Source organism: Hevea brasiliensis, chromosome 7 (assembly GCF_030052815.1).
Source record: "Hevea brasiliensis isolate MT/VB/25A 57/8 chromosome 7, ASM3005281v1, whole genome shotgun sequence".
In the NCBI taxonomy this organism is placed as follows: domain Eukaryota; kingdom Viridiplantae; phylum Streptophyta; class Magnoliopsida; order Malpighiales; family Euphorbiaceae; genus Hevea; species Hevea brasiliensis.
Window position 1 is genome coordinate 7,592,782 of NC_079499.1, and position 12,483 is coordinate 7,605,264.

A 12,483-nucleotide genomic window follows, 5' to 3' on the forward strand; every position below is an offset into this window, starting at 1 on the left:
ATTGCATTCACACCCATTTAGAAAGAAACAACGTAACTCTAGATTCATTTCTCATCTATGACTAAGAGACCTTATTTGGTTGGGATTACTTGTAGGAAACTTCAACTTATCAGGAGTGAAAATTTATCGTGTTTGATTGATATTTTATCTCAATTTCTTGAAATATTAAGAAAATAATTTTATTCACTTTTCAGAAATTTATTCCATAATATTAAGTTACCTTCCAAAATTTTTCAGAAAGTAAAGAATTCTTCTTACTTAATTTTTTTATCCGTTTCACTTTAAATTCTAAAAAAAATAACGAATCCATTACTCATTAAATTCAAATTTATTTTTTGTTTATGACAGATATCAATCAAATATGCTCAACCCATATGGGTTTTCCTTTTTCACATAAGCTGTATATTTTCTGAAAAGTTTTGAATTTTTAAATTCATTTTGTGATTTCTTTCCAAATATCTTCTTGGCTCATTGAATACACACACATTGATACAGAAAATTATATATTGGATGTTAAAGATTCTCTTGGTGTTTGAGATCTTTCGACCCTTGAGAATTTTAGATATTGAATTTCTTGATAAATATTATTGGAAGAAAGATGAATTGATGGAGAAATTTAATGGAGAAATTATTTCGTACTTTATATAAAATTATAAATTTTACTTTTATAAATATAAAAAAATAAAAAATTATATTTAAGAGAATACTAATTTTTTAATATTATCGATATAATTAGCTGTTAACAATGAATTTTATGCAAAGTAATTAATTTGGACCAACAAATTAACTAATATCTTACATAATAGGGCTCAAAGCCCATTACACATCTTACATTAACTTAGTAGAAAACGCCCTATCTAAAACTATCTAACTAACAACAAAAAAGCCCACGACCTCAACTAAAGAAATCCTAGAGTCGAAGGCTTTAACCTGCAAACACTGACCATGGCTGAGAGAACTTTTGCACAGAGAACAAAACCAAGCGGCGGCCAGGGATGACCTCCACACCAATGAAGCACACGTAAAAACTGCTTGTTCATCTGGAACAAGAAGGTGACAGTTGATTCAGCCAAAGACCCTGCAATCATTATCATCCCTAGCACTACGCATTGCAGATAAGATTGAAACCCAAATGATCTACAAGCGGCGAGAAGAGCTCTTTAGGCCTTCTTAATCCCCTTTAGTCATTTAAGGAACTGAATGTCTTGCTGATGACATCGGTAACGTTTTTAAGAGATATCCAACCACAAAGACCTGTAGATGCACTAAAAACATACGAAGGGACGATGTGACCGAAAAGTACCGACATCTAAGCGAGCCCCTTCCAACACAAACAAAATGGAGCAACAACAGTATCACTCCTTTACACAGATCGCGAGAAAAACCCTTACATGCAAGATTTGATATGCAAAAATCAACCCACAAGACATAATATTTACAGCCCACCTAGAAAGAATTTGACTAATCATTAAGGTTACAGTTAACTAAGCTAATGGACACATAAAAATGAGGAAAAAAAAAATCTTGTGTTAAGTAATTTTAATTTAAAAAAGAATTAGAGTTTAAACTCGCTCTCTCCAATTTGTATAATAGTTTTATATGTTTGGGAAAAATAAAAAATAAAAAAAAAGTAAAGAAAAAAATATTTAAGAAAAATAAGAGAAAAAAAATATCAATTATTCTTTTATACATGGGCAATTTTTATCCATGAGGTATTTCACTTTGATCACTATTTTTTTTTACCATAAAATCATTAACCTTTGAAAATATTACACTAAAATTCTTAATGCAAAAATTTAGTCAGTTCTCTAATAAAATGCTTACGTGGCGGTGCTATGTTATGAAAAGAAAAAAAAAATGTCATTATTAACTCTTGCCATAATTTCTTCTTATAGACCAGAGCTCTTTCCCTTTTACCAGCTCTTAATCCTTTTTTGTTCACCTATAACACTTCTCAGTAATCCATTCTTATGTAGCGTTTTCCTTTTTTATTTTATTTTTAACACATGGCACTATCAAATAAGCCTCTTTCAAAATATATAGTCAAATTATGTTGTAAGAGATTTTAGTATAACATTTCTAAAATTAAGGGATTTTATAATAATAAAACAAAGATGACTAACACAAATGAAATGCTCCTCAAAGTTAAATTAAAAATAACCATATAAATATGAAAAATCACTATCTAGTTATGTATTTTAACAAATTAAATATTTAATCCTTATATTTTAAAAAATATATTATTTAATTTCTTTATTTTATTTTTATTAAACTATTTAGTCTCTTTATTTTAGTAAAATTAATTAGTTAGTTCTAATATTTTAGAAAATACTATTACTTAGTCATTTTATTTTAGTTAAATTAATTAGTTAATTTTTATATTTTAAAAAATATATTCCTAAATAAAAATAAAAATTTTATTGTATAGAGATTTGAATATATATATATATATATATATATATATATTTAAAATTATTTAAGTACTTTCATTCCATTTCTTAATATCATTTTTTTAAAAAAAATAATTTTTTAAATTATTATTTAATGAATGAGAGAAAAGTGTGAATACAAATGGAAAAAATATGAAAAGGGAAAAATAAGAAAGAATGAGAGAGAAATAAAGGTGAGAAGGTTAGAATGATTTAAATATAAAAAAATAATAAGACTATCAAAGTGTTAATAAAATAAAATTATAAAATTTATCTAATATATGATTAATTAATTAATTTTATTAAAATAGAGAAATTAAATATATAATAATTAACTGGTATTGATGGTTTAATTAAAGGAAAATTTAATGAAAAGATGAGATATAGAAATTGAATAATGCATTTTTTAGAATAAGATACTAAATAATTAGCTTGATTAAAATTCATAGGTTATATATATATTCATTCTCCCTTTTCTCACAATTTTCTCTCCAAATCCTTCAACTCGAAAACAGGCGGGCACTATCTCGGCCTATCGGCAGCATAGAGAAGAGTGCTGGTCCTGCTGGATGCTTGAGAGATTTCGAAAAATCTGCAATTCCGAAGACAGCAAGAAACCTAGAAGGAAAATTGAAAAATGGTGGCAAAGAGGGTTTTAGGGTCTGCAGTATCAGTGGCTCTCTGCAAATCTAACCAGCTTAAGAATTTGTTGTATAATCCTTTTCTAGTGATTCCTTTTTTTCCCAAATCACTTCCTTACAGAAACAGGTATCTCTCTTTTACTTAAAGTCTTATGCTAATTGAGAACTGGTATTCGGATTTTAATGGATAATATTTGGGTTGAATCGCTAGTCTCTAGAATTAGGCGCTGAAGGTTTTTTTTTTTTTTTTCTTCTTCTTTTTTTCCTTTTTTTTTTTGGGAATTCTTAGGGAAAAAAGGACCAGATTAGGATCTTTAATTTGGCTGTTGAGTCTTTAATTTACGGCTTACATGCTTTGGCTAATTGTTTTGATACCAAATGATGCAAACCAAATCACAGTTTTGCCCAAATGTTTATGCATTTACATGTAACTTACATTGTTTATGGCAATATGAAATGTTATTGAGGCTAAGATGGTTCCATGGTATGATGTGCTTCGCACGTGATGTTCGAAATAGTTTACTTTCTTTGACGTGGTTAGAAGATTTTCAATTGCTATTCTAGAAGTTCTAAAAGAATCCAATGCAATTTTGCTTGGTGAATCTTGAACTTAGTTTCCATACATGCTGTCAACAAAAGTTATTTGGTAGTCTTGCTTGTGTTTTTTTGGTATCTCATCTCAAGGCTTGAAGAACTCAAGGGAATAGAGTACCATATGAATAAAATTCTTCTCATTAAAATAAACCCATCATGGTTATTCATTTGTTTTCTCAATTGTAATTTTCGAGGCATGCAAATTTTCTTTTTAGGATAGCAATGATCCCAATTTAAATTTTGAGTTTTAGTTGCTGGTTTGGAAGTTTTGCTGCTGGTTTGGAAGTTTTGCTGCATGTAATGAACATACGATGCATTCTTAAATGATACGATTCCCAAAAAATGTATAAGAAATAAATTGCTATGTGAAGTTTAGAACTTATTATATATTTTGTAGAGTTCAGGTTAAACAGTTAAGAAAATATTTCAGCATTTGCAGTGAACTTTAGAGTCAAATTGAAACATGTATCTGGACATAATTTTTATGAAGATCATCTCACACTTTATTAGCTTGATTGATGTCATATGCAAGTCTTTTGACCAAGCACCTGCTTTTGGGCCAGTCTATACTATTCAAGAGCCTCTTTCTGGGGGACGCCTATGGATTCACTCTGGTTCAATTTTGAACAATGTGGACAAAGATGGGGAGCTACCAACCAAATCTGAGAAAAGCACTGTTTTTGATGGTTCTGGTGGTGCTAAATTGAAGAGGAAAAAGCTGAAGGGAAAACGAGCAGTTGTAAGGTGGCTAAAGTTCTTCAGGTGGAAAAAGAAGAAAGAATATGAAAGAATGACAGCAGAAGAAAAACTTTTATACAAGTTGAAAAAGGTATACTTCATTTTTGCTTTTAATATAATATATAATGGATTACGAGAATTCAACCTATTTTTCTTTCCTAATATGAGTTGCATCAATTGGAATAAACAATTGTTTGAGACCTCTAGAATAAATGTTGGCTTCCTAATGGTATTATTTGCAACTTATTCTCTCTCTCTCTCTCTCTCTCTCTCTCTCTTTTTTCCCCTCTTCTTGTTTGGGATGAAGGGGACGGTTTAGGTTGACTATCTAGTTGAAATTTTAAGATTGTCTAAAATTGATAATGGTATGCCTTTGTTGATATACCTTCAGTACATTATTAAAATTTTCATCCTGCAGGCTAGAATGAAAGAAGAAAGGCTTGTTCAAGCTTTGAAGAAGATTGAACCTGCAGAATCATCAGAAACAACTCACGATCCAGAGATATTGACCCCAGAAGAGCACTTTTTCTTTTTGAAGATGGGCCTAAAGTGCAAGAATTATGTGCCAGTTGGAAGACGTGGAATATATCAGGGTGTAATTCTTAACATGCACTTGCACTGGAAGAAACATCAAACCTTGAAGGTGGTGGTGAAGACATTCTCACCGGAGGAGGTCAAGGAGATTGCTGCTGAGCTGGCACGTTTAACTGGAGGGATTGTACTAGATATTCATGAAGAAAACACGATAATCATGTATAGAGGAAAGAATTATTCCCAGCCGCCAACAGAGATAATGTCACCTAGGGTCACCCTCTCCAGAAAGAAGGTTATTTTCTTTCTTTTCTGTTTTCCTTATAAATCTGTTCTGAATAATTATGAGAAGTCAATATTCCTAGATATCTACATCACATGAACACGAAACATTCTCACTTTCTTCCTCACTGCATTTAGAAGTAAATTAAGATTTTATTCCTCCTGTTCTGATGTCATCAAATATTTGTTGGAGAACAATGCTTAATCATTTAACTTATTTCTGGTGCTAGGCCCCCTTTATCGGGTACTTCCATTGGCTGATAAATAGTTCTCTCTCATGAAATAAGCATGGAGACAGGCCCACACACATTCTTGTTGATTTGATTATCTTATTAATTCGACAGAGTGCTTAAATATTTGAATTTTCTTTTGCCTGCTGATTTCTCATTTTCTTCCAAATTCCAAACCATCTTGTGCAGGCTTTGGATAAATCAAAGTACAGGGATGGCCTTAGGGCTGTTAGGAGATATATTCCAAGACTTGAACAGGACCTTGAATTGCTTAAAGCACAGACTAAAGGCAAAGCTGAAAGTGGAACTGTTTCGGTTGAAGAAACCCAGAAGACTGATGATGATGATGATGATGATGATGATGATGCAAAATCTGGGAGCATTTCAAGCATGCCATTGGAGAACCCCGATAAATTCAAAGAAATTACGGGTGGGCAAGAGGAATGCTCTGAGGATGAATGTTCTATGGATTTAAGGATGGCATCAGATTCAGAAGATCTATCAGATATTTTTGAGACTGACTCTGACACAGATACACAGGATAAAGCAAAAGGTCGTCTTTATTTGGATGAGTTTGAAAAGTTCCCAATTGAAGGTAATGAAGAACCTGAAGATTTTGAGGAGCACTTACGCCAACTCTCTCTGGAATCGAAAAAGGCAGACTCGTTGGAGAAAGATTTGGACTCACCGTCTCTCGATGAGATTGACAGGATGTTTCTTCGTGCTGCTTCTCTTTTAAAGCAAAAGAAGAGATAGGAGATGTGCGAAATTGCGATACCCATCATTTTGGTTGAAATATTAAACTGCCCAATTTCATCGGTATTTCAAATTTGGACTGTTGTCATATGGGATTTCAAATACAACTTGGCACATGTCAGAAGCCTTCCATTCAGGAAACCAAATACGCAAAATATGAATATGATTATTGTAAAAATAAGAGTCCTACAAATGTTAAACCTAAATAGCATGACATTCACAGTGATCCAAGTTAAATTTGGATAGAAAAATTAGTGAAAGAGCAATCAGGCCTATGCATAAAAGGAAAACAAATATACACTGTTCTACACATATTTGCAACCTGAATCCTCCAGCAGCTCATTTTCTAGTTCTTTTACATTGTTAAACAATATCCTGAACCTTACTTGACAAGGGATTAGTAGGGGTGTATATTATTCGGTTCAAACCGAATAAATCGAATTGAACTGTCTTAAATTGGTAATTCAGTTTGATTTTTAATATAATTTGATTTGATTTTATATTATAAAAATTTCGGTTATTTCGGTTTAGTTCGGTTTTAAAGAGAAAAAAATTGGTTAAACAGAACTGAACCGAATAGGCTTATTGATTTTTGAATTGATTTATTTTTATGGAAAATTTATGAATTATATGTAATTATATATATATAAATTATTTAATTTCATTGATTAATAATTATTAGGTTCAAACTAAGGTCAAAATCAGATCAAATAATTTAAAAATCAAGTATAAATTAAAAAATAATAAAAAATAAAATCGATCGGTTTGAATAGAATAGAATCGAAATAGAGCAGCTTGGTTCGATTCGATTTTTCATCCATTTCGATTTGGTTCAGTTTCTAAAATATGTAATTAAGTTTTTATGATTTGATTCATTTTGGTTCAGTGTGGTTTGAACCGAATGCTCACCCCTAGTTATTAGTATGTTCCTCAATATAGGCCAACACCATACGTAATTGTTCGTGGCACGCAACACATAGGTGTTTACATCGTTGTTTTTCATTTTTAAGCTCAATGGTCAATTCTTGAATTCTCTGATCCTTCTCACCTTGAAAAATTATAAATTTTAGCAGGCAAATATGAAAATAAGACTAAAGAGAACAGTTAATAAAGGGAGAACTAACTAAAGTGGTTTATGTCACGACCCGATTCCACGGGCTGAACTGGTACTAGGACCTAGGTCGGTATAAAGCCATTGAGACCTGTAGTAAGTCTTACTATTTCCATATCCATAACTAGGGCAAAAAATTGTAGCCCAACATGCAAATAAGATAAAATAAAATATTATATCTTCATTCGAGCCAAGCCAACTCAACCCGATAATCATCAGAAACTAAAGTTAGGGGAGCCCAGCTCAATCATGATACCATTATTTACAAACTATTTAAATATCAAAAATTTTATTTATTAATACCAAAAACTTAAATTAATTCAGTCTTTGATAAGATCAACACTACTACTGGCACATGCAGAATTCTAAATTACAAATTAAGGAAATAATAGTATAAATGAGTAGCCATTGACAAACCTGCAAGAAAATAAACAGGTTATTTTAAAAAAGAAATTCTTCTGTAGCCTAAAAAAAAAAAAGGATAAACAAGAATGAGCGTTCGACTCATAGAGTAAGATATTGATTTTAAATATAATTTCTATAACAATCTAAGGCTAATGTATCCCTAAGGATAAAATGCAACATATACCAACATATTCAACCAAATTCACACAATATTCGCACAAAGAATAATTTGGAGCACTCACATACCCATATATCACATCAATATATGTATCTATATGGGAGCTGATCCCCTATACAGCTCTCTTAATCCAATGCTTGCCAGCGAGATCAACTCGAGCCAGACTTTCTCTTGATAATCCAAATGCAGGGGTTAGCGAGATTAACTCAAAGTCGTACTCACCCCAATTTATTGCAAAAAGGATCGGACTCCAAGCGAGACTAGCTCAAGCCAATCTGCCCATCTTGCCCATATCCAGTACCACACCTCACACACGCAGACACACTTACACAGCTTCAAATTACCTTAAGGCAACACCCACATCAATTTCATCAAATAATAATGCAACACAAGTCGTACCTATTATATATATATATATATATATATATATATATATATATATATATATATATATATATATATATATATATATATATATATATATATATTTAAGTGCATGGGCATGGCTTGAATATTTAGTACTATTGAAGTTATAAATAAAATCAATATCTACTCACAGATTAACCAGAAGCTACTGTTGAGGCTGAGTGAAGGAAGATGGCTGACCTTGATCACCTATACAATTATATTGTGAATTTATTAGTGCTAACTCAAATCAAGAACTTAAAGAGGTAAAAGACATTCTAATTTATATCAAAAATACGACAGAATTTTTCCTATACCTATAACCTATCCAACCTACAAGGTAGTTTAAATAACACTTCTAATATCACAAGCCTCAAGTTCACATTTTTAACAACATCACATGGCCCCTCCTGGGCCCTCCAAATCAAACCAAACTCAAGCATTTAGATAATTCAGCTATAATCATTAAAACTAATATTCTGCAAAAATATCCAAACTAGCTCTAAGAATTATAAAATTATGCCCCACGGTCGTTAGCAATATTATAAGTCTATTGCAAAAGGAGTCACAATTTTCTGATTACTTATAAATATTTTATAAATTTTATTCTAAACCCAGTATTAGATAAAAATGAACAACTTGGAGTTTGGGTTTACCTATGCCAAATCTGACACTTAGATCGCATCTAGAATGTTTGAAAACACTAGGATTGACTATGTTCCGAGACGGGCCTCCGAGCAGCCAGATTTGGCCGAAAACTCTGTCCTAGGCACTGGTGAGCTATCATCGATCCGATCGCACCTAAATAAAGCTAAAAAATTATCAATAATTATCATAAAATTATTTTTAATTTTTGGAAATTGAAAAAGCTCGAAAATCTCACTAAGCGATTTGGATCGTTTGATGATCGTATTTTTTAAACGGTGTCCGATTGTAGCGAAGCTGGTCCCATCTCAAAGGTTTTGACCCGCTGAGTTCAACAGTTGTCTCGGATCGCCAATCCGACAGTCTGATTCATCCGAAATCTCGCTTGCTAATCGCTGATTTTCTCTCTCCTCGCTGGCATTGGAAACGCCCATCAAATTCGACAAGGTTGGTTTCATCTGAAGGAGCTCTCTACCAAGAGTCCATAGCTACTGGAATCACTCTGATTGGACCTCGGGATCACCGGATATGAGCATTCAAAGTTTAGGACCCATTTTTTTTCTCTCTCCTGCCTTGCCGCCACTGCTGAAAGCTCACCGGACGTTGGCTAGAGGTCACCGGTGGTCGCCAGCCTCAACTAGAGTCCCTGGCCGGTGCTGGTCTTCACCGGAAAAGAGAAAAAAAAAGGAAGAGAAAAGGAAAAGGAAAATAAAAGAAAAAGAGAGGGTAAAGGAGCAAGTTTTTTTAAAAATTATATTTAGGTCCTTCAACTTTCAAAAATTTTAAACTAAGTCCAAAATTCTCTTCAACTAAGTCCAAATCTAATTTATCACATTTAAAAATTAAATTTAACTAAAACCTTAATAAAAATAATGATATATTATTATGAAGTTACAAATTAATTAAAATAATATTGAATTACTATTATAATTTATAAATCTTATATTTTAAAAATTCAGGTTATTATAATCTTCCCCCTTAAGAAAAATTCATCCCCGAATTTTCGAATAAATAGGGAATAAAGAAAAGAAGGTTATTGGGACAAGTGCGAGCATTTGCTCCTCTAGCTATGCAGAGATAGTTAAAACATTTTATTCCTCAAACTCTTCGTATGCTATAAATCAAGTTCTACTGCTCTCTGACTCTATTATAAAGTCCTAGATATCATCATTCTTTCCTAGAGAAACTCTTACCTCTTAACTATTTATTGACCATTTTTCTGATATCTCAAGTACTCACTATAACTCCACTATGCTTGACTTGATATCTCATAACTTCAATCAACTTTGGCGCTTACCTCACTTTCATTACGCCCTTTGTGACTTCAGTCCCCATTCTTCTGTTTTAATAATATCTGCTCCTCAAAGATATGACTTATGTTCCTTATCCTATAGTATTCTATAAGATGTTTTCCTGTAGCACCTATCATATGCATCTGGTTTGAAATTTTTACTTGTCCTATCACTTCAATGGTCAACACTTATGCATATTCTCACTCCCATGATACTTCGAATTTCCAATCTACTTTGCATCATTACTAAGGTCCTTAGACTAACTCATTTCAATCTTATGTAACTAGTTATGTAGAGTTCTACTCAAGTGCCAAGTGTACCCTACACCATCTATCAACATTTAAAAGTGAACAGGGTCTCTTCTCCTATATGACAAAAGCATTTGTATTCCCTAATAACCCAGTTAACGCGACCTTATCATTTCTCACTCCTTCTCTGGAATGGAAGTATCTTGACTTCTTCTTAAAGCTTCTTATTATGTGACATACTTTCTAACATATTGGTACTTAAATCGAGGCTCTACTACTCCTTCTGTGACACCCCTTACCCGACTACAGTGTAGCCGAGCAAGTTATGCCACTCAGTGTGCCGGAGCACTCTATTTTATCTTAATTCATTTTTATCATAGTTTTGAATATAACTTGTGAAATATAATTCATTTATTGAAATTGTAATTTATTTGAGCATTTATTTATTGTTATATATGAGCATTATGAGAAATGGATGTTTGAGAAATGAAAAGGTTGTTGAGAACCGAAATTGAAAATTTTTGAGATTTTGGATATTGGAGTGAGATGATTGAATACAAATATTGGAAGTGTTTTTAACAGGTTCCGAAGAACTGTTTTCTCCATTTTTAGTCGGTACTCTGCCGGATTTTCTTTAAAATTTTCGGAACCTCAAATAAATGACAATTTCGATAAATAGCTTAAATAAATTATCTTTCACAAATTATATTCAAAAACATGATATAAATTAATTAAGGTATATTAGAGTGTGCCGGTACACCGTGTGGCATTACTTACTCGGGTATACTGTACACGGGTAAGGGGTGTCACACCTTCAATCTATCACCACACCATAACTTGTTTTAAATATTCCTTAGTGTGTTCCTAGCATACTTATTCCTTCTTATTCTCATCATTGTAACTAACTCTACCGATCTTTCCTCCTGTCCTTTGGATCTTATCCACTTACTTTTCCTGTTTTTGCTATTGTTGATATCTTTCCAACCTACTGTACTAATTCTTTAACTTTTGTTCTCTCTCACCCTTATACCTTTTTCCTTCAAGCATGTCCATCCCATTATCAACTTCAACCTTCTTTTCATTTCTTAGTCCTATCTTGATTACTAGTTCCATTACTTCTGGACTTCTAACCTTATGATTGGCTCCTACCAGCACATCTTTCACATTATGTAACACTTGTATTTGGCCATAGAAAATTCTTCTTGTATCTCCTTTTCTAACTTGACTATTAGAATATTATCATTCCTTACTACCCTTTGTAGAAAATCGCTCATCATGGTTAGATAGGAGCCCTTGAAATTATAAGTTCCACCTGAACTAACATGGCTATGGGAAATGTGTGCTATGTTATAATTCTAGACAAGATATTTCATATGTTCATTCTCCTTAATATAACCACATATACTACCCACGGCTCTCCAAAACTTCAACCTCAAATTTACCATCAGCAATAATTTCATCCATTGATACTCATCCACAAATAGTACTTCCTTCAGCTTATAGTTCAGGAGGGTTGCAAGCTCTATTAACTAACTCGATTTAACTCCTGTCACTGCCTGCCAAATTCTTAAATACTGGGTCACCTTAACACAATTTCCCTTACTTATGCAGTCTTCTAAAGCTAAAAGCATGAGCTAAACTTGAAGAGAAAGAGAAATCTCCTCCTATAATTATTAGCATACTGTTGTCTGTAGAATAATGTTCAAACCATGTCTCTTGGTCTTCTTCTTGAAATTTCATCATCTCTTTCTATAAGGTATTAGCTGCAACAATCTTTCTATTGTGCTACCGATTTGCCTGACATATCATCTTAAGATTTACTATCTTTTCTTATACTCTATTTTTACCTTTTATGCCTAACCTCGCTCTTTTACATCCCTATATCTTACTGTATTCTAGAAGATATCCCTCACTAAAAGACTCTTTTAGATTTGATTTCAATCATATTTACTGCCACAACTCTTATCCTTGTACTTCTCAGTGACTTGTAATTATCAC

At 32.4% G+C, this 12,483-nt stretch overlaps 1 protein-coding gene across 3 annotated transcripts; it reads left to right on the forward strand.

Moving 5' to 3' along the window:
* Window positions 1-2,892: 2,892 nt before the first annotated feature.
* LOC110668865 (uncharacterized CRM domain-containing protein At3g25440, chloroplastic) lies at window positions 2,893-6,325 on the forward strand. Of its 3 annotated transcripts, none has more exons than XM_021830247.2 (4): window positions 2,893-3,197; window positions 4,175-4,493; window positions 4,821-5,228; window positions 5,635-6,325. In XM_021830247.2, the coding sequence occupies exons 1-4, from the start codon at window positions 3,067-3,069 to the stop codon at window positions 6,199-6,201; spliced, it is 1,425 nt and encodes a 474-aa protein (XP_021685939.2). In that variant the 5' UTR covers window positions 2,893-3,066; the 3' UTR covers window positions 6,202-6,325. The 3 variants fall into 3 exon arrangements, with proteins under 3 accessions (XP_021685939.2, XP_058005924.1, XP_021685940.2); XM_058149941.1 differs by having other exon boundaries at window positions 3,060-3,197; window positions 4,197-4,493; XM_021830248.2 differs by having other exon boundaries at window positions 3,060-3,197; window positions 4,228-4,493.
* Window positions 6,326-12,483: the final 6,158 nt, after the last annotated feature.

Coding starts and splice junctions, on each gene's coding strand:
- LOC110668865 (XM_021830247.2), top strand. CDS start 3,067: ATGGTGGCAAAGAGGGTTTTAGGGTCTGCAGTATCAGTGGCTCTCTGC. Junction 4,494..4,820: donor TTTTATACAAGTTGAAAAAG/GTATACTTCATT, acceptor TTCATCCTGCAG/GCTAGAATGAAAGAAGAAAG. Junction 5,229..5,634: donor TCACCCTCTCCAGAAAGAAG/GTTATTTTCTTT, acceptor CATCTTGTGCAG/GCTTTGGATAAATCAAAGTA.